Genomic DNA, 23,454 nt, shown 5'->3' on the forward strand with positions numbered 1-23,454 from the left:
CAAAGCCAGTAATTGACTTGTATTTTGGAAGTTCCACCTATTAGTATCATTGAAGTAGACCGCTTCCCAGATCTTTGTGTTACAATTCATCGTGGCAATGCAGACCATTTGAATACATAGTTAAATGTTTCATGTCGATGTATCAAATTGTCAACTTGTTGTAGATGCGTTTTTTTTTCTCATTGTTATTTTATGGTTGTGGATAAATGGCAAATAGCTGCTTTATCAATTCTCTCGTTTTTAAATTAGGTGGCAAATATACAAAGGATGATTTCAAAGACTATGAAAAGGACTCCGCAAACCATTCCACTCTTGTTCTGAAAGACAAGGCCAAGCCAAAACAAGAGTATCCTTGCAAGTTTTGTATTTTGGGTTCACTCTCATTTCGATGTCATCTTTTGTATAATAGTTGACAACTAAGCGTTTTTCAGACTTTTCTAGGGCACTCCTCTGCATGATCAATATCTCAATGTCACTGGGCCTAGTAAGATCATTGTTTGTGTTCCCTTGTTTCCCCTCCCTTGCCTCGTTGCGCTCTGAAACACTTGGGTATGGGCACGATACAAATAAAATGTCATATATCAATGTAGAAAACAGAAATGCAATATAGATGTACAGTTTACCATCACATTTTGGTGAATGTGCATAGGTTCTGCTGCTGTTCAACAGAATAAGAAAGATACTGTCATATGCATCCTTTCTATTTTATGATCTACTTGATCACTATCTTCATCCTGTCCTGGAAAACAAATATTTATTTTAGCTCCCCTACATTTTCTAGTACTAAGCAAATCCATTTTACGGCTCCCTTCCACTACAATCCATATAATCTAATCCCAAAGGTCAATGTACGAAGTAGAACCTTTAATAAAATGAACGGAGTGAAATGCTGTAGTTACCAAAATGGCCAATTTTGACTCATTTCGAATTATCAATTTGTGATTCTAAAATATATCCTGTTCAAATTTAATTTGCTCCTTTGTTGGTGGTAATTCTCCAAAACCTGCTTCAACATTTAGTGTGCCCTAAGCAAGTGTGTGTTTCGGTTTTTTTATAGTAAAATTCAGATCAAATTGAAATGAGTATATGCTAATCTACTCGTGCATCATTTGCATTAGTCAGTCACTGTGACTCCCCTAGTTCTTCTTTCGACTTCTCTTTTCATCCTATTCTTATGCACTGGCTTTGAGCATTAGATGGTATTCTTTTCTTTTTTTCTAATTGTATTCTACAGTTTATAGATTTCTGTAATTCAGAATAAAATATAACATTTTGATACTTTTATAAGCACATGTGGCAACAGTAAACAAACACTAATATTAAATATAAAAACATCCAATTTAGTAGCGGAGTGTTACGAAAGATTTCTTTTCACAGCACCTTACCCTCAACTTGTTGCTTTTATATTTTAATCTGACCTGAACTTTTTACAGTGCAGCCTTTAGCCTCACTACACTGGCTTTTGCTCGTTTGTCATGGGGAAACTGACCAGTCTGTCAGTACTGGGAAACATTTGTTTCCCTTAGGCTTGTTAATTAGTTGTCACTGTCAGTAACTTCTTATCATTGTACAATGTATCCTACGATAGGGTACACTTTTTGTTTTGCCCTAGATTAACACTAAGAGGATTTTTGGTTACTTTAGGTGTGTCTAATGGACCGGCTGGTGGCAGCAGTTCCTTTTTTTTTTGGCTATTTCTTTTTTTTGTGTATTTTGTTTTAGCCTTACTGTGTTTGACTATCTACTGTGGCTAGTATACAAACATGGCTGTGCCACAAGGTTTTTGTTTGTTCCTTGGCCATTTTGTCACTAAACCTTCGTCCTGACCTGCGAGGACAGGAAAATCCTTATATGTACTTCCAGTGCCTGGTAAAGCTGATGCTTTTATCAGACTACTTCAGGCCCATATGTGTTTGCTGCCAGGACGTGGGTTGGGACTGTCTGGTCCTAAGACAGAAAAAGGTTCCAGTGTGCTTGAATGGTATGTATGAGCTCTGCCACCAGTGGTCCTGATTGGACCAGTGCTAGGGTATGTGTGGACCAGATCTTAGATTGGCTACTTGGAGTTTTGACTCTTAACTGCCTTTTGGATAAGAGGAGGACCTATGCATCAATTTTAGAGAGATCTGGAAGAACCCTGAAGGAGCCAAGTATCCTGTCTGTTTACAAGATGTGTAAGGAGACCGTGGACCCATTGGAAGAAGAACCTGGTGACCAACTTCTGCTGCTGTCCTGGAAGATCCCGGTCTTGTAGGTGATCTCCAGGAGTCCTGCGAAATAGCTTCAGCCCTTGGGGTGGTGGGCCCAATCACCTGCAACGTCAGCTCTGAGTTCTACGAAGAGCCCTCAACAGTGCCCCTGGATCCACCCAGTGGCTGACCAGCTCAGAGTTTGGGCTACAGTACTGCAGATGTCGCCATTCCACGTTGAGGTTCGGAACTTTGAGGATCCACAGTTCATGCTACCGGAGTCGTCTCTACCAAATTTCGTGGTGCCAGCATCAGGTGGACCCGAGATACGAGGTGAAGTCCGACCACGCCGAGTGTGCCCTCCTGCGTCACTGGTAGTCTTCCGAAACAGCTTTCCTGCATCCAGTCCTGTGCTAAGAGGGGCCCTGCATCAAGCTCTTCTGCATCCTGAAGACCTTACACCAGCATTTGTTGCAGAGTAGAGATGTTTTTGAACCGGCAACCCCTGGGCATCAGGGACTGGAGCTGACGGTGGGTAAAACAACCTTGGACCCTCTTCTGAAGACCTGCCAAGCCCTAAAAAGAATCGAAGTATCAGGGGCGTGGACGGGGGGTTGCGGGGATGGCATGTCACAGTGCTTACCTGAACACCATATCTCCCCTTTAAAAGTTTGGTAACTTTTGGAATCTTTTATAACAGTTTGACTAGCCACTGCTTGCTTGCGCACGCTTTCCGAAAGTGGCAGACACTTTTATTCTCTAGAACAACTTGTCCTCTACCCCCTTGGAACTCTTCCTTGGACCCCAGAAGCCCTCCACTAAAGTTTTACTGTCTCACAAAACTGTGTGGCACTTTGGTGGACTTTTGGGCACAAGGCCCCATACAGCTTAGGAATGGACTTTTAAAGTTAGTGTTGTATCTTTGTGGCCCTGTAGTGCTGCATACTAATAATTGCCTTCCTTTGCAGGGGTTTATGTATTTTGTCCTACTCCAGTGATAGTATATATGTATTTTTTTTCGTTTGTGTGATATTACTTGCTAGTACTCCTTTTTCATAGTGTTATATGGCTATACATAAATAGGTATTTTTATAACGATTTGTCTAAGTGAGTTCCTTGACTTTTCACTGTGTACTCATTGAGGACCCCTTACCAGGCTCACCCCTCCTGAGACTTTGCCTTGACAACTCGTCTAGCTACCTTGAACTGGTTTGGCTACAGCTGCCAGAGTTGTCCCTGTCACTAAACTAGGTTGGCCGCCTCTACATCTGTCCACCAGGCCAGAGTATATCAATCCAGTCATAGCGTACATAATTTGTATACAGCCTTGATACCTCTTCATACATGGAGGCTAGCAAGAGTCCAGTCTATACCTTCTTGCCCCACCCAGACATTATAGCCAAAAGGCATCTCTTTCCCCTTCGGCTAGGTTTTCCAGCATTTCTTGCCTGACGTTCTTGTTTCAAAAATCAAGGGAAGGCATTCTTTTAACTTTCCTACATGTGTGGTGTTTTTAGTAACACCAGAGGTATCCTCTGTTAGGCAAGATTGTATGCAGTACCCTGTGGGAGACTGCACCAGCCTTGTCCTCTTAGCAATAGTTAACCCAACCTTTGGTATAAGCATGCACTGCACAAGCTGGTAGTGACTGAGCAGCCAAGCTTATCTCAAGAGGGGCAATGTGAGCTGTAGGGTTGTAACATAGATATTCAGTGACAAGTATCCAAATAAACACACTCAAGGTTTCTTGATTAAACAATTATTTACTTAAGTCAGTTGAATAAGCCTGCTTTAGAAGGCAGCATATATATGTAACACATAAATGTACTTAAATACACACTCAGTTTCTGTAAATCAGAAGATACCCATTTGGGATGGCACACAGACACTTCCTACACCCTGAGGTGACTTAAAGAACTAGGACACTGTGGACATTAATATATCACTTGTACATTTAGAGCAATACTGAGTTTAGTGTCAAAGAAAAGGTTTTGGGAATAAAACCATGGTTAACAAATATTCTTAAGCAGGAAAGTACTTTTTGAACCCTCCCACCCCAGTGCAAAGTAAATTACTCAATGTAACAACTCTACAATAGAAAGGGTAACATAAAAATGTTTCGAGGGGATTGGGTCCTCCGACGTATTCCATATCTATGACAGGTAATGTCCGCAGCTCTGCTGCGGACATTACCTGTCATAGATATGGAATACGTCGTCGGACCATCTCATCGAAAAAACGTTACCAGGTAAGAAAGTAACTTGTTCTACATGAGAAACTAGACAAAGTGGATGCTATGTAACCCCTCCAGCACCCTATTGTAAGATAGTGTGTGCTGGGTCTAGAAAGTTACAAAATTAAAGTAAAGTCAATTTCACTTCACCGCTCTTGGAAACAGTAGTTTCACCAAGAGAAGGTATTTAAACCTTTGGGAAATCTAAGACTTCCCTATGCCACTGCACTGAAGGTGCTGTGTATCACAATGTAAAGATGATGCCTATGGAGTTTGTCGGACTCAAGTCAAAAACAGAGTCCAAATCGCAAGAAAAAATCCATGAGAGTGGGAAAAAGGTCTCGCTCTCCAGGTTAGAAATTAAAGTCCAGCAAAAAGAGCTGGGGGGTCTCTACAGTAGAAGGGAATTAGCACATTTCTGAGAATTCTCCCTAACACTATGACAAAAGTTGGGTTACCTAATGCCAAGCAGATAAGTGTTGCTTAGTCTCACACAGGGTGACTGCAATAATTCATACCTAACATTCCCCAATATATGCAACGAGCCAGGATAGTCCGGAGCTAATATTAGCTTCTGGGAAGGGCGCACTGGGATGATGCATATGTGGATGTTGCTGCGTTGTGTGTGTATATATATATGTGTATATATAGCAGACTAAACATTAGGGGTGTCACGGTATTAGTTTTATGACGGTACGATAACCTTCTTGCCAAACAACGGTATATCATGGTTTTCGCGGTATAGCAGGTGGAGTTAACTAATCTTAAATATTTTCTAAAAGGTCATAAATTGTCAGATTTATCAACACAAACAAAACAAGGGCACCCAGGGCCAGAATTGGGCTTTTCAACATTCTTTCCACTCAAATGCCACCCCTTGCTTCCACCAAACACAAACACACGTGTGGAGAGGAGGGGTGGGGGGAGTCCTGCTGCAACTGGCAAAGCAAGCTGAATAGCTTTTAAGTGGTAATTTAGGCTTTTGGCTCCCCCACTGGCTACTGGTGAAGATTAACATGTTGCCATTTTGATAACCTGCATGCCACAGATCAATGGAGGCTGATGGTAGTGTACACTTGTGCACACACACACACACACACACGCACACACACTCTCTTTATGTTGCAGCCTTTAGTTTTCTTGTGGGCCAAAGGGTGTTCAGTAATCACGGACATGTTACCCTTTGACTTTATATGGCAACAGGGAATACCCACAGAGAGAATTTCCCAGTGTGACTTATTATATGTAAATTCAATGATAGAACCAGGGAAATCCCCCATTGTCATATGTTAAGCAAACATTATCCATTATAAATAAATAAACCCCAAAGCCGCCAACCCAAAGTAAACCCTTTTCCTTCTTGTCACTGTATTTAGCCTTCCTATTGCTAACATATTGATTTTGTGTCGGGCACGTGTGGTTTATGGAATGGCATTAAAAACTGCTCCAACTGAAACTACTTGACAGACGGCACACCCAACAGTGCAAGACCAAGACTGCGCAGCACTTGCTTGCTGCAGCCTTTACAAATCAGATTGAAAAGCACACTTAACGGTATGAACGGTATACCGGTATAAACAATGTGACGGTTATTATTGTTCAATTAAGTGGTTCACGGTATCTTTAACGGTATACCGTTGCATCCCTACTAAACAAACCACTTTCCATTTACATGGATTTATCTTTTGACAGTGTAAGTTCTTATGTAGTGTTTGTTGGTCACACATTACTCTGGGCATGCTGTTAGAAGCAGGCCCTCGTGGGCATTAAACGCTGCAATAATTGCATGAATGTGCTTGTGTAAATATGTGGGTGAGTATTTATTTTATAACCACTACAAATACCAGAGCAAGAGAACTAGCAAAGGTTGAGCTGGTCCTCTGTGATCCTGGGGTTAACAGTAACATTTACACCAGGCACACACAACCTTTTGCTAAACAAGCTTGGCATTTATTCATAATTACCCAATCAAGAAAATTTAGTGTATTGAAGGTGGGCAGGATTAGAACCTGCCAGCCACACACCCAGATTCAATATGAGTTATGACTTTTGTGGAGTTTGAAAGCAGTCCCGGCGCACTCTCCTCCTCCGCAAACAGTAGCATTGCACCACATGTGCTTGTTCCTGAGCGTTGATCAACACAAACTTACCTATTCCTTTCTGCTTAGCCACTGCCTCCCCTCCACACAATGCCCCAAAGTGAAGCAAACCCATGGTAGTGACTTGTGATGCTTGGCCTGCTACAAAATATTGAAGCAGACCCATCTAAATAAAACCCACACTTCCAGATCTTAACCTTCGAATGGATTGTGTCCTCCCACGTATTCCTCATCTTAGATATAACCTTACCTTCAGCTTTGCTGCTTCGGCAAATTTTTTCTCTCTACCAGAGGGCGCTCCTCTTGAGGTTGCGGCGTCGATGTCCCTCGGCGGCATCCGTCGAGCACCAATGTCATCTGCTGTATAAATGCCTCGAGCGTGCCCGTTGGCTTCAGTTCAGTTTTTCCGTTAGCCTCGCATCGGATCGTTTTAAAACGGCCCTTCAGTTTTTTGTGAAGAAATATGTCGTCTTCATTGAACCCTTCCACACCGAAGACAGGATTTAAAAAATGTCTAAAATGTGGAAAGAAAATGTCTAACTGATCCACATAAAAATTGCCTCGGGTGCCTCGGTTCCAAGCACCGAATTGAAGACTCTGGTTCGTGCCAGTCGATGACCCATAAGGCCTTTAAAAAACACAGAGGTAAACTGGCAATGGGGAGGGTTCATCGAAGTCTACTTCGAAGGGGAGGAAAGACTCGGCCGAGTCTTAGGTGAAGCATCATAAAAAAATATAGATCGAGGAGTAGTTCCGGGAAGTCTTCTTCGTCCTCCAAAAAGACAAAGAAAAGACTGCACCGATATCCCTCTTCATCTTCTTCCTCAACGTCATCTGAGGAAGTGATAACATGCCCTTCGAAACATGACTCCCCGAGTAAATGGGAAGCATTTAGAGTTTCCATGTAAAAATAATTTGAGCGCATCCCAGACCCCCTCCAAAAATTCTGAAGACCATGATCCTGCTCACGAGAAACGTGACAGTGGAAGATTCAAATCAAGAAAGTCTGACAAAAGGTTGTCGAGGGTGTCGCCCAGGGACTCTTCCCGGTCACCTCATGGAAAAGAGCTGCCGGTGCATAAATCGCAGGTTGAAGGAAACAAGATGGCAGCAAGCTCTCATACGTCATCTAGGTCAACATCGGAAACGCCCACGAAGTCATCGAAGACAATAGAGTACAAGGCGTCGACGACTCATTCTAAAAAAACTACGTCGAGTATACAGTCGACATCTTCGAAGGCTCCTTCGACAGTGTCGATGGTTTCCACAATTCCCTCGATGATTCCTTCGAGGACCTCGAAGGCTACCTCAACAACATTGAAGGTTGTTGTGACAGCATCAACGCCATCGACGTTTTCGTCGACGCCCAAGCCTATACCAAGGGGAAAAACCTGCATTCCCTGAAAAGGTTTTTCATCCTGAAAGTAGACATGATTTTGTCAGGACCAGGTCATCAATTTATGAAGGAGATTCATCAGCAGACGAAGAAATTACCTCTGCTGGGGTTAAATTTGGCACAAGACCTGTTCCTGAGGAATTAGTTGATCCTCAATCTAAAATACAAGATTTACAGGAATGCTTGCAATCGGCAAGTGATCTGGATACTTCTCCAGAGTACGAATTTGATAAGCCAGACCCATCAGAACATGCTGATGTGGGCTACAGAAAATTAATTAATATAGTCACTGAATTTATGGGATGGGGTACAAATTCACCAGTCTATCAAGATGATGATATGACTGATATCCTTTCAGGGGCACCTCAGCAAGACCCCATACTTCCATTTCATATTGCTTTACAAAGGAGAGTTAATTCTGCATGGCAACGCCCTGAAGCCATTCCAGCAGTTAATAAGAAAAATTTGTGTCGAAATATAGACCTTTTAATTCTGACCCAGAATACTTAAGCAAACACCCATCTCCAGAAAGTCTGGTAGTCCAAGCAGCTACCGCCACTAGAAATGCTGCATACATCACAATCCCTCCGGATAGGGACGATAAAAAGGTTGATGCATGGTCCAGGAAGATTTTTACATCGGGGAGTATGGCTTTAAAATCCACTAATGTAACTTGCACCCTGGCAAGGTTTACACATACCCTGTGGGACTGCATGTCAGCGGCAGCTGAACACATCCCAGTAGGTGAGGAACGTGATGGCTTTCTAGCCATAATAAGGGATGGAAAGGAGGATTCGGGAGAATGCCTTCAATCAGGTTTGGACACAGCTGAAGGTATCGGTGGGTCCATGGCTTCTAGAATTGTGCTACGTAGGTTTGCGTGGCTAAGAAAGTAGGGTTTTGCACCGGATGTGCAATCCAGACTTCCTAATATGCCATTTGACGGCTCGAGGTTGTTTGGCAGCAAGGCGGATGAAAGTTTGGAGAAGCTGCAGACCTCCAAAGTGGCAGCAAAATCACTAAGTGCCGCCATAAAACAACCTCAACAACACCCCTACACAGGCTAATCTTCCTGGAGGGGTCGTCCTTTTCGTCTTTATTCCTCAATTGGAAGAGGACAGGCCAGTCAGAAAGGCCAAAGAAAATGTCCTCGGGGGCGAGGAAAAGGTGCTAGACCTGCCCCAGCAGCGGCATCTGTACCTTCAGCCGCTGCTGCAGCTGCTGCAAAACCACTCTGAGGTTTTGCCCCCACAAGACCCCAGTGGGAGGCGGGATCTCGCAGCATCTAGAAGAATGGTGGGGCTTTACTTCAGATAATTGGGCACTGGAAACAGTATCCCAAGGTTACTGCCTTCCTTTTCAAAGGAAACCTCAATCACCCACCGGGAAACAACTCAAATATGTCAAAAATGTCAAATATCCGGATCCGCTCCTGTTGCAGGAAGTCTTAACCCTGCTACAGAAAGGTGCAATAGAACATGTACCTGTAGCAGAGAGGAACAAGGGTTGGTATTCCCCGTATTTCCTCATCCCAAAGAAAGACGGAGGACTGAGACCCATCTTGGACTTGAGAAACTTGAACAAGTTCCTAAGAAAGGACAAGTTCAAGATGGTCACACTTTCTCAGATCCTTCAGGCTCTCCAACTCCAGGATTGGTTGGTATCATTGGACCTTTCATTATGCTTACTTTCATGAGCCAATCCATCTCAAGCACAGAAGGTACCTGCATCTCACTATCAGTTTCGAGTTCTGCCATTCGGGTTAACCTCCGCCCCAAGAGTTTTCACCAAGTTGATGGTGGTAGTGGCAGCTAGTCTCAGAAGAGGGGGGATTCATGTCTTCCCTTATCTGGACGATTGGATGATCAGGGCACGTTCTCCAGAACCCAGGATCATCTGTCGAAAGACTTGTCACTTCCTCACAAACTAGGGTTTTCTCTGAATTTAAAGTCAAACATGATACCATCACAGAGACTCCAGTTTATTGGAGCGGTCCTGAATACTTGCTCGGGCAAAGCCTCGCCTCCTGAAGAGAGATCACCACATTCTGCATATGGTAACAAAATTCCAGAATGCCCAGTATCTTCCAGCCTTCGATTTTTCTCAGGTTGCTCATTCTGATGGCATCCTGCATTTGTCTGGTGCCAGAATCCAGATTCAGAATGAGATCCCTTCAATGGGCTCTGAGGACTCAATGGTCCCAATTCTCAGGGGAAATGTCAGATCTGTTGCAGGTTCCAGCCAAAGTAGCACAGAATCTACAATGGTGGGCTTGCAGACATCATATCCTCGGAGGAGAATCTTTTTGGCATGGCTGGAGATAAAAGTAGTAACGGACGCCTCACTCGAGGGGTGGGGAGCTCACACCAACGGGTTGACCATCAGCGGTCGCTGGTCTGCATCAGAGTCCAAACTACACATCAACCTTTTGGAGCTGAGGGCAATCAGACTAGCGCTGAAGGCCTTCCTGCCCTCTGTACGAGGAAAGAATGTCCTGATAATGACGGACAACACAGTGGCCATGTACTACCTCAACAAGAAGAGGAGTGGGGTCACTACCACTGTGCAGAGAGACGATGCAGCTCTGGTTCTCTGCAATACAAGAGGGGATTTCTCTATCAGCAATTAATCTAGCCGGAGAGTAAAACACAGCAGCGGACGCTCTGAGCAGGCAGAGCACAGTCTCCCATGAGTGGGCGCTAGCTCAGGAAGTCGTTCAAGAGATCTTCACCCCTTGGGGGATCCCCTCAAGTGGATCTGTTTGTGACCGCTACCAACCGGAAGAGCGAACTGTATTGCTCAAGGGAATTTCCCCCGAGAGGAGCTCTAGGGGATGCATTTGTGGTGGGTTGGGAGTTTTCGACTTCTGTACGCATTCCCTCCAGTCCCTGTGATCCCTCAAGTAATAAGGAGGTTGAGAAAGTTCAGGAAAACCATGATCATAATTGCCCTGGATTGGGCCAGGAGAACGTGGTACCCGGTCCTTCAGGACATGTCCATCTGCCCTCCAATACAACTTCCAAAAAGAGAGGATCTTCTCTTGCGAGAGGAAGGTCATGTTCTCCATCCAGAGGTCAACACGCTCAACCTTCAAGCATGGCTTCTGAGAGGTTGAGATATAAGGATTGGGACCTTTCGGATGACGTGATGGAGATTTTGCTTTCGGCCAGAAGACCAGCAACCAATTCTCTGTATCTGTGTCGTTGGAACAAGTTCAGTAACTGGTGCAGTGAAAAGAATGTGGACCCATTTCAATGTAAAATTCCGACCATTTTTTTCTTTTCTATTGCATTTAGCTAATCTGGGGCTCCAGGTTGGTACGATAAAGGGATACTTAACAGCGCTGTCCATTTTCAAGCGCTCCTCACAAGAAGAATCTTACTTTAAGATACCTTTTTTAATAATTAAAATTTTAAAAGGGCTAAATGTATTTCCACCAATACCTTTTTAAGTGTGGATTTGAACTTAGTTCTGAAATTCCTCACATGCATTCCATTTGAGCCTTTACACTCTTGTCCGCTAAGGCTCCTTACTTTAAAGACAATACTTCTTGTAGCATTGATATCAGCCCGCAGGGTAAGTGAGTTACAGGTGCTTTCTAGCGGTCCTCCTCACACTATCTTTTATAAAGACAAAGTAGTACTTGGAGTTAAACTATCATTTTTGCCAAAACTTGTTTCAGATTTTCACCTGTCACAAAAAATAATATTGCCTACTTTTTACCCTCCTCACGCAAGTAAGGAAGAGGAATTGCTATATGGACTAGATCCCAGAAGAGCTCTTAGCTTCTATATTTCAAGATTGGCAGAAATACGTCAGTGTGATCAACTTTTTGTGGAATGCACTGGCCGCAAATTGGGACTTGCTGTAACTAAACAAACATTATCCAGATGGATAATTTTAACAATAACAGAATGCTATTGATTGGCTGGGAAAGAAACCCCAGATGGGCTGAGAGCTCATTCGACCAGGGGCATGGCAACTTCAACAGCACTAAAAAGGGGTGTCCCTGTACAAGATATTTGTGCAGCAGCCACATGGTCATCCATGCATACTTTTATAAAACATGCTCTAGATTCCAAATCACACGTTTGTCTCCATAGCACCTGGCAGGGAGGGTGATCACATTTCAAAGAACGCCATCTCCAAATGGATAGTTGAGTGCAAACAGCTGTGCTATTCTCTATCAAAGACAACCCTGCCTTTCACACCAAGAGGTCACTCTACCAGGGGTACAGGAGATACTTTGGCATTTATTGAAAGCGTCCCTTTAGACACCATTTGCAAAGCAGCTACTTGGAGTTCCATACATACTTTACTCTGCATTACTGCATTGACACTCGCCTTAAAGCAGATTCACATGTGTGGGACAAGCAGTGCTAAAACTTCAATTTGCCCCCGTACCTTCTCACAACCCACCTCCAGATACTGCTCGCTTATCTATGCATAGAATGTGATCTAAGCAGATCCACAAACCTCATACGGGATACATTACTCACTGTAATCGTATATTTCTGATGCTTGTAACTGCTTAGATTCACATGCACCCATCCTTCCTCCCCTTCTGGAGTCGAAGGCGCATAGATGTTTTCTGGTCTATCACGGTTTCTGCTTTGTCACATCTGTACTCATGCTACACTTCACGCAACCTCATATCAGAAACTATCTGAGGGACCGCGACATGTCAAGAACCATGGGTACAGTACACGTCACAATAGTGATGGTATTACTAACACACTGTATCGGCGCCCGGTTTCGAAAACAAATCTTGCAATACTCTGCCACTACCACTAGATGTCGAATTATGCAGAGTATGTGAATCTAAGCAGATACAACCATCAGAAATGCGATTACGGTGAGTAATGTATCATACATAATTCTGAGGCTTGTGGATCTGCTTAGATTCCCATGCTTTGCATAGGCCGACCATCTAGTTGTAGGTGCTGAGTATTGCATGACTGTTTTCGAAAAAGGGAGACAGGACGTTTGTAATACTATCCCTAGTGTGATGTGTACTGTACCCATGGTCCTTCATGCATCGAGGTCCCTCGGATTTTTTTTTTTCCCGCCATTGTGGTCGGTTACTCTTACGCAGTCTTACGTAGCTTTCGCTAATTTGATATTAAGTTATTGTCAAATTTCTCATGTCTTTCGAAGGATGCATGCTCGACGCATGGTTCAACAAGCGATATTCAATTCCATCGATTGAAGACTTCAACGATTTCTTCCATGTCTCGATGACTGGCTTCGGCCTTGCAGTAGGGATAGTGGCGGGACTGAACATTATTAATTTCTCTTAGAGAATGCACCTTCTCACTTGCTCTGTCTACTGCATTTGTCTGGCTGCCTTTACTTTTTCATGTAATTATGCAAACAACTCCTTTGAAGTTCTGTCCAGGCAATAGGAAATTCCCATGGAAAGACACACATAGTATGTAACCACTGTCTACTCCATGACCATCCAGAGAGGAGTTGTGCATTGTGTAAGCTATTTCGGCCCAAGATGCTCAAAGAAAGACGTACTAAACTGTGGGAAGACAACTGGTCTGAAACCCCCACTGGCGCACCAAGTGAGGAAGACGAGGGCTGCTACAAATCCATTTCGAACCCAGAAGACATTAAAGAGGAGTCGGGAGACTCCCGCTTGTCAGTCCCCAACCCCGGTAGGCAGGCCCAGCGCACTATGTGAACAACACCTGGTAACAGACACACATAGGCACACTCCTTATGTGGTGCACAGCCATGGTAAACGCACATCCCCTAGCCATTATTTGACGGACTCGTCAGTAACAAAATGGCCACACAGCAACAGAAGGCATTTCGAGGCCGCCTGTCCCCACGCGTCGTAATCACGCTGCGCTATCGCTCTCCAGTCCCGCGCACTGCAGTAAAGAAAAACCGGTGCTGATTGCTATCCAAAAACCTTCGGAATATGTTTCAGGTGCGTGGAAACAACCGTTGTAAACACAAAAACCTGCTATTGACAAAGGAAAACACACAGGAACTTCTGAGGAACCCTCCAGAAGCACTGTTGCTTCTAAAGCTACAAGTGTTTCAATAACACCCTCTACTTAAACACAAAAAACCCTGGAGAACAGACGTGGGCCATCTCTCCTTTATCCCAGTCTCTACATAAGAAAGAGCAAGAGCAGAGTGTTGATTCAGAAGCTATTATTTTTTTCAATTGCAGAAACTCCCAGACAGGTTAATATTCCAGGGTGCATTTTGAGGAGACAATGGACAAGGTTTCCTCCTTGGTAAACTTTTTGGAATGCTAGACAAAAGTCTCTATTATCGGGAGAACCACCAGCAAAGTCTCCTAGGTTACACACATTGCATACTTATAGCATCATTGATGTACTTGAGCAGCCACAACATGCCGTATTCCAAGACCGTCGGGATGATCAGGGGACCTGGTATGATGATCCTACCTACTATGACCTCCAATGACCCCAATGTTGCTATTTCAGTTTCCCGAAATCACTTCTAAACTGGGATACACGTTTCCAATTGACCTTTATTCAATGATCTGCTTAAGAACGCAGCTAATCCATTTTAAAATACAAACCCAAGAGTCTGTTGAGGGGACAGACTTTGTGGACGATATTGTAAATAAGAAAAAGTGATCAGTCAATCTTTACTATTGCTTCAGTCCATTAAGAAGAGAATTAAACCGTCACGAACTTCACTGTCCCTTACACGTGCAGTTAACCCTAGAGTGGAACGTTTTTAAACTCACTCCAACAGACCCTCTTTATATTGTGGGCCATGTCAAACCAGATTCTCTTGTCGCTACTTTTACCAGGAAACTGGCATGCGTCCCTGTTGTCTAATGCTGAAGCATCACCTGATAATGAGTGTAAAAGTATTTTTGCACTTGGGAAGAGAGTAGCTTTCTCTACTGTTGGGTAGAATTTTCCTTCTTGAGTGTAATTCTTCCCACTTTGAGTCCCCCAGCATTTTTGCTGGATTATTGGATTTTTTGACCATTTCACCCGAGTTGGTGGCTACCTTTTTCCACACTCATTCATTCCTTTACCTTGTACTAGGGAACCCTTCTTTTTTTTTTTTAATCTCTTTTGGATACTCTATGATGGAATTATGTTTCACTCCTGTTTTATGGCATCTACCTTTTACTATGTCAGCATACAACACTTTCTGGGTTAACTACTGTATCTTATTTGGATGAGATCTGTACACCCCACCTTATGTGGAGTGCCAAGGAGAAACATTCTCTCCCTTTTCTCACTGTTCCAGTAATTTTGAGTTACTGTTCAAGTTCCTCTGACATGCTGGTGGCAGTGTACTTTTTGTGGACTTCTACCGCAGGCTGTCTTTGCAGCTGCAGCAGGAACATGGGTCACAATTTGCCTAAAATGGTTGCTGTACTTTTTTAAACACTGTTCATGAGGACTTTTTCTTACTGAGCCTTCTACCTTCCTGGACCCCCGTCTTGATGAGTCTCTTGTCTTTGGCAGGCTTCCCTTTGAAAGCCTGCCAAGGCTTTGAGTGCCTGAAAGGGCAGGAAGGGGGGGGGGTAACCGAAACTCCTCTGGCCTTTGTCCTGCAGTGTGCCTGCCTGGAACCATTTTGAACTAGGAGGCTAGCTGTCTCCCTGGGACAGCCACCCCCCAGATTTGCATGAAAGGCTTGAATGGTGATTGCTGGGCTCAGTCACTGTTCTTGCATAAAAGGCCTGGAGCTGAACCTGGGAGTCGACCACTGGACTGAAGATCCAAAGAGAAATTTGTAGAAGGATGTCCCAGCAACTTCCAAGTGACCGCCAGAGCCATTGAGTGACCGCTAAAGACCCAACCATGAATTTCGAGCGACAGGTGTTAGAATTGATTTCTAAACGCTGGCCTGGTGGACAGTTGTTTAGGAGGCCACCTTTGTTAGATGGACAGGGGAACACTTCTGGGAAGATGGTCAGACCAATTCACGGTAGCTTGGAGAGCAGTCGAGGCGTGATCAGGTGTCGCCAATGAGCGCAGAGTGAAACGCCAAGTATTACTATTAGACAGTAGTATACGAAAATCTACTATTTATTATAGGCCCCGTGTTAGGGAGATTTATCATTGTTATGCTTCATGCCCACTTCTAGTGAGACCCCAGCACTTTTTTGATGGACTTCTGGACCTTTTTCCTTATCCTGAATGAGTGGAGCCTTTTTCCACTCATTCATTCTTGTGTGCTGTCTTTTGGAACTCTGTTTTGTGTATTACCTTTACTATAGGATCTACTTTCCTCTGTCTCTCGAGACATCTGTGTTTTACTTTTGCAGCAACCGTTCCTTATGGGCAAGGTTTCTGGGAACACTTTGGGTTCTCCTTTTGAGATTCTTTATCGTTGCTACTGTTCTTGAGGATGGAGGGATACTTTGTATCCCTCCTTAAACTTTATGCTATTTGGATATTTGGACACAACACCTTTATGTCTAGTGCCAAGGGGATACCTAGTATCCACCTTCTCTCTGCTCCTGTGACTTTTAAGTCACATTGACACTCCTCTAGTTATGGCTGGTGGCAGTGGGCGTGTTCTACCAACTATTGTGCTATTTCTTTTACTGCAGTCTGTATTCAGTTATACTATGTATACTTCAGATACTTTCTGGTAAGGAAGAAGTCAGGAGGTTGGCAGCCGATCCTAGAATTAAGACGAGTGAACCCATACCTAAAGTCACAAACTTTCCTGGATGGTCACGCTGCACCATGTGCTCAATCAGCTGGAAGAATGGTATTTTCGCCGTGTCTCGATCTGGAGGATGCATACTTCCACATCCCCATTCATCGCAAGCAAAGGAAGTTCCTGTGTTTTTGTTATCCAATGGCGGCACTACCAGTTCGAGGCCCTACCCTTCGGGCTAAAGTCAGCTCCAAGGGTATTCACAAAATGCTTGTCTCCGGTGGCGACGCACCTACGCCGCTAGGGGATACATGTCGATCCTTATATGGATGACTGACTTGTTCGGTCCTGCTCTCACAGGCTGACGACCCAGCACACAGCAGACACAATTTGCCTCCTAACGTTGCTCAGATTCTCCATCAATTATCTGAAGTGCTGCATGGTGTTATCGCTGAAAGCACTGTTCCTGAGCGCCTGCCTGGAGCAACAGTCTTATGTCTAGCAACCCCCTCTGTGGATAGGTTGCAGGCCATCCTAGGGGACGTTTCAGCGGCTGTCCATCACTTCAGTCTGCTCCATCAAATCCCTGTTGCGCATGATGTCCTGCATCCATCTGGTCCCCTTTTGCAGTCTCCAGATACAGCCTCTCCAGGAATTCTTAGATGCCAGGTGGCAGCACGTCACAGGCAGTTGGACTGACCAGATCGCCCTGTATCAGGTGTTCCTGCAAGCTCTGCAATGGTGGTCGGTGCCTTCGCATCTCACTGAAGGAGCTCCCTTTCGGGCTCCCCCACCCACCCCTTTATAAAAGGCTATGGTCACCATGGATGCCTCCCTAGAGGGTTGGGGAGCCCGCACAGAAGAGGCTTCTAGCACCCATAGGAGAAGGATTTGCACATAAATGGCCTGGAGTTTCAGGCGGTCTTCTGGGCTCTCTAGTCGTTGGGACACGCTCCCCCGCTCTCTCCGGAAGCCCAGTCCCTGTGGTGCTGGGCCATTCTTCCGGGCATGTTTCTTATCCCTTGCCACCTGGCAGGCACCAAGAAAATCATCGCAGACTCGCTCAGCAGGGAGCTGCGATCCTGTCACGAGTGAACTTCAACAGACACAGGTGTCTCTTCAGCAGGTGGGTTCCTTCCCGATAAACGTCTTCGTGACAGCTGCCCACTCCATGTGCCGCAGGTTTGTCAGCAGATATCCTCTGCTGAAGAGTCTGGGGGATGCATTCTCATTCCCATTGGACGGGCTCTTCCTGTATGGCTTTCATCCTATTCCACTCCCGTTCCATGTAATCAACACACTGACGTTGCCATTGCAGGATGATCCTCAACGGGCCGGCGTGGCTGTGCCAGATCTGGTACCCAGATCTTCTCCATCAGTCAGTGGCTCCACCCATCTGACTGCCTCCGCTTCCGACCTTTTCTTCAGAGAACGGTTCGATACTGCACCACGACCCAGTGTCGCTCAGCCTCATGGCTTGGTTCCTGCAGCCGTAGAGTTTGGGCACTACTCCCCACCGCTGAAGTGCAAGAAGATCCTGGCCAAGGCCAGAGCTCCCTGTACGTTGTTTTGTTACATACACAAATGGAAGTGCTTCAGTGTGGCGCAAGTGTCAGAAAATCAACCCTCTGTGGGTAACTGCTCCACAGCTCCTCCTGTACCTGCTTTTGCTAGCGAAAGCTGGGCTAGCTCACGCCTCCAAGGTTCATCTGGCTGCCACATCACCGTACACTCGGGTGCCAGGCAGGCTCTCCATGTGGTCGCACAGGCTTGTCAAGGTGTTCCTCGAGGGCCTCTTCAGAACAGTCCCTCCAGTGAAGGCTCCTGCCCTGGTATGGGAACTGAGCGTGTTTTTGACTAAACTCATGGGGACTCCATTTAAGCTGGTGCGTTGTACCCCTCTGAAGCTTCTTTTGTGGAAGACTGCTTTCCTGGTAGCGATCACCTCGGCCAGGCATGTTGAGGTGATCCAGGCCCTCTCCTGCAAGCAGCCGTACTTGACCTTCCGAGCTACAAAGGTGGTGCTGCGGACTCATCCCAACTGTATGCCAAAGGTCCCTTTGGCATTTCATCTCAATGAGCCGTTGGCTCTCCCAGTTTTCTTTCCGAACCCTTCTATGCCTGCAGAAAGGGCATTGCATTAGCTGGATGTTGCTCATGCCTTGAAGTTTTATGTGCCACACACAAACCAATTTCGGATGACTTCTCATCTGTTCGTCAATTTTGGACCTGTGGGACACGGGAAGCCCCTGTCTAAGGCTTATATATCCAGGTGGCTGTCCAGCTGTATCGTGCACTGTCATCCTCTCGTCAACAGACCTCTTCCAGGCTGGCTGAGAGCCCACTCCAGAGCCATCGCAGCAACGACGGCGTTTCTCTCTGGTGTTCCCCCTGCTCGACATCTGCAGGGCTGCTGTGTAGAAGGCTACCCACACCTTCACGATATTCTACTGCGTCAACGGGGATTCCAGGGAGGAGTGGTTCTGTAAATGTACCGCTATGTAATCATATTCATGAGCATGTGAATCCATGCAAGACCCCATACTAGAGAAGGAACAAGATACTTGCCTGTAACTCTTGCTCTCCAGCATGGAATTTGCATGGGTGGCAGGGGGACAGGTTGAAAAACAGCAATGATCACTTACCCCCCCTCACGCTTCCCCCCCCCTGACTCGTCTTCTAGGTGACATGGCATGTCTCTGGAGGGATACAGTCTTCTGTCCTTGGTTCAGGTGAGTGAAGCCCAGGGTACAGAGGCCACTTTTCAGCGGGTTTAGAAGGTACTGCAATTTAGTTTGTTATTCATTTTGCAAAGATTGGTGCGAGATGTACCAGGGTTTGAACCACAAATGAAGTCTACCTTCTTTGTTTTAGATGAGTTGCAGTTGGCTTAGTGGTGGTGTTTAGTCTCGGAAAGACTATTACTATGGACTGAGCAAGGGAGCACAATTGCTCTGGTCACCTTAATTTTCTGTAATTTCCAAGTAGGGGACAATTCTCTGATGTGTAGCCTGAAATTGTGGTTTTGGGCTAGCAAGCCTATTAGTGGTTGTATTCAGAGTTTAGTGTTGAAAAGGATACCTAGATTCTTTACCTGTGTTTTTAGATTTCTATTTTGCTATCAGCAGTACTTCTACCTAAGGTATCCTTTGCAGCTGCTTTGTGGTATGGTGTCCTCCATAGTCCATATGTCTGCCACAGCAGGGATGCTTGCAAAGTGTTGAGTTGATTGATGGCAACTGCATTTTATGTTTTCCGCTACGCCATCCTCTAGCTTTTTTACAATGTTGAAAGCAAAATACCCATATTTATTGTGGCCTCTTTGCTACCAATGTCAATCCTATACCACTGCCATTGTGTGATGTGGACTTTGTTTGAATGGACCATTACAAATGGCCAGAATGAGTTGGCTCTGAAAATGCCTTCTGGTCAGCGCCTACTAAGACATCCTTTGTGTGACAGTAACTGGTTTTAGCCAGATGAGCATCACCCAGACATCTCCATTCACAGCTGTGTGGGTTTGCCTGACTCTTTTTGGAGTTGTGGGTGGACTGGTCTGATTGGATTAAAGTATCTTAAAGGCCTGTGTTTCTCGTTAAATGACTATATCAAGTGAGTATTTGTTATTTATATAGCGCCTCAATCCAAGGTGCTTTACATAGCAAGTTTATAAAAACAGTGCAAAATTAAGCAAATGGAATTGACAATTTGATGCATATGATAGTTTATTTATATTGCGCCTATACACAATGTGTTTCAACGCGCTTCAAGGCAAGCAAGGGCAGAAGGGAAAATACGACATTCTTACAGGCCATGTAACAGTAAGGATGTGACATTAACTATCGTACTCTGCCTGACTACATTTCAGATAGTGCAAGAGCTAAGACATAGATAAGGAAGGGAGGGGGGGAGTGGGAAGGAAATGGAAACAGGCAGGCGACTACTGTACTAGGACTGACATTTCTGGTAGAGCCGGAGAAGAAAAAAGGTGAGGGAGAGGGGTGCAGAAAGGGAACAAAACGGGCAACTATTGTACTTGTAAATAATGATTGAGGAACCTTTCTGGTGTGGGTTTCCCAAGGCTTTGACCTCAGCGCCCTGTTTGTTTTAGTAAAACGTTCACTGATTTTCGGGGTGGTCGCAAAAGACTAACAACGGAGTTCCGGTTCCTCTACTCCGTTTTGGTTGAGAAGCAATAAAGTGTTTTGGGTTACTGTTTTTCTTCTGCGCCCTTATGGATAGAAAAAATATGTATACCAAACTTTTTTCTTGATTTTATAATTCCTAGATATCTTTTATTCAAACATAATGTTATGTTTGTTGAATTGCCCTCTATGATAACACGTGTTTCGGCGAAACCATCGCCTTTTTCAAATCAGGGCTAGCTAGCAAAAAATAGTGATTTTTTGAAAACATAAATTGACAATCATGAATCAGGTTGTTGAAACATTAAAGTACATGAGGAATGAAAACATTTTTGTTATATTCATGCAATAATTAAATGGTTCAAAACATTATAAAAACATTTGGTTGGCCATTGGAGAGGGGTGAAAGGAAGGATTGGTAAGGGATAAAAAATAAAACGGCAAAGAGAGAAAGAAATTTGCAAAAAAATAAAGATTAATGAAAAAGTTTTGAAGTACATTGTATTTGAAGGTAATTCAAATATTTCATTTAAATAGTTTCATCAGATTTCTTACCTAATGTTTTAATTTGGATATTCATAATATTTGAAACGTTCATTACTGTGGACTCGAATAAGTCATGGGTTAAATCCCTGTAAATTCACAAAAAAGGTAATGTTAAGCTTTGCAGGTTGATTTCCCTTTTAATACTTAGATTCCTCCGCTTATTTTTTACATTGCGTCAATGTTCCTGTACACACTACTGGTACATTAAGGTGCTCTTGCTAACATTCTGTTGTCACTTTAAAATTGCAAATGTCAAATGGGGTAATCTTTATGCCTCAACGTTGTACTGACGTCCTGATAATTTCTCACGCATCTGCATGTGGACTCGCATGTTTGCGCTAGTTCCTAATGCAGCCCCCTAAGGGGACCTGCCTGTACGCCTACCTTCAGACGCGAATACTGTGTCAAATGGTCCTCGCGGATCTTTGTCGTCTTCCTATTTACTTTCAGCATGATGTTAACTAGTCCTATCATTGTGTTTACTATGCTCTCCATGTTGGTTTCCTTGCCTCACTTACGGGAGGCTAAGGACCACTTTACAACGTTCTTTTTACATATTAGCATGAATGAAAACATGACTTTTATATGTACATATATTTGAACCAATGTGAAATACGAATTAAAAGAAAATATTTGTTAATCTCGTAGTTACACACCACTAGATACTACGTGTTGCTAAAAAGTTGTTTCTAACCTTATGTATTCATATCCATGATGGTATTCTATGCGCCATAGCCGAAACACACCTGTGTCGATCCCCCGTGACACAACTACAAAAACCCTTTTTTGTGTATGTCTTGTAGATAATGTTATGTACACCCTGTGTTAACTATGCCCTGGACCACTTTCTGTCTCTGGTGCACTCTGTTTAAATATAGGTCTTTCAAATGGTCAAATGTGTCTGTGCTCTTAGGTGGAGCTTTTGACCTCCACATCAAAGAGGTTGATACTTACCTTGTATTTCCACCATATACAATCTCTCCTGTCCGTTGTTCTTGAGCTTTCGTACTTATCGAAAGTTGTGTAAACTAACTAAAGAATAAACTTGTGTTCTTGAAATAAATTCATATGTTCAGAACCACATGGTGTGTTTGTAGGATCTCCCATCCTGATTGTTTTGGTATCTATATATGTACCCTCCTGGGTATATCGGGACTTTTTTGTAGAATACTTTGTTTTAGAATATTACTGTTTCATGAAGTCTATTCTATTGTATGTACTTTTGTTGTTCGGCAAATAAAAGTTTCAAGCAAGTGCAGGGTGGCAGAGAGGAAATGGTGTGCTTCTGGTACACCCTCTGACAAACTGGCCTGCTCCAAAGGCAATACGGGCTCTGTCCGCACCAAAAAGAGAGCTCACATCCGAGCCCCCGTATCAGCGGCATCTGACAACATGGCCGAACTCTTTAAAATCTGCAAGGAACTGGCAAATCCTGCTGCAGTCGCTACCTCTCCTGTCCCTTCCCAGGCCCTCTTTACGGCTCTGGCTTCTCATTTCATCTCTAAAACTCGGGACATTCTGTCCTCTCTTCCTCTCCCTCTCCCCCTCCTCCTTCTACTCCCTGCTCTTCCTCCCTCCTTCTCTGCCTTTCCCCTGCTCTCCCCAGACAGGGTTTCTAGACAAGTCCGATCTATGAAAGTCTTGTCAAAACAGGTTCACCCCTGTTCCTCCAGAACCATCAAGGATCACATTGACACCCTGGCTCCAGCTCTGGCTGACTTCTGCAACCACTCCTTCGCCACTGGAGTACTCCCTTGTGCACCCTCTTCTTTAGAAAGCCTCTGCTGACCCGTTCTGCCCAGCTAACTATCGCCCAATCTCATCACTCCTTTCTTGGGAAAACTCCTGGAAAAGCTGGCCATCTCCCAGCTTAATCTTTACACTGAATCTGTTGGTATTCTCCATGACCATCAGTCTGGCTTCAGAGCTGCCAGAAGCACGGAAACCGGTCTCCTGAACATCCATGAAGATGTGCTCTCCAACCTGGATTCCAACACCCCCTGTTTCCTCCTCTTAATTGATCTCTCTTCTGCCTTTGACACGGTCAACCATGCCATCCTGCTCAACCTTCTCTGTGATAACCTGGGTATCACTGATCAGGCCCTGGCTTGGCTGACTTCTTTCCTCTCTGATCGACCCTCCAAGGTCCAACTTGGGTCCTTACTCTTCTCTATCTCTACCTGTGGTGTTCCCTAGGGGTCTAACCGCTCTCCCTGGCTGT

General features: G+C 44.5%; 1 protein-coding gene across 2 annotated transcripts in view; it reads left to right on the forward strand.

Moving 5' to 3' along the window:
* PPIL4 (peptidylprolyl isomerase like 4) overlaps positions 1-23,454 on the forward strand; it is a 521,963-nt gene that overhangs the window by 371,346 nt on the left and 127,163 nt on the right. For both annotated transcript variants that reach the window (XM_069607668.1, XM_069607669.1), the window contains exon 11: positions 250-346. In XM_069607668.1, coding sequence (XP_069463769.1) covers positions 250-346 — 97 coding nt within the window. The remainder of the gene's footprint in view (positions 1-249; positions 347-23,454) is intronic.

The sequence above is a fragment of the Ambystoma mexicanum genome, chromosome 4q (genome assembly GCF_040938575.1).
Source record: "Ambystoma mexicanum isolate Mex_15411 chromosome 4q, UKY_AmexF1_1, whole genome shotgun sequence".
Lineage (NCBI taxonomy): Eukaryota > Metazoa > Chordata > Amphibia > Caudata > Ambystomatidae > Ambystoma > Ambystoma mexicanum.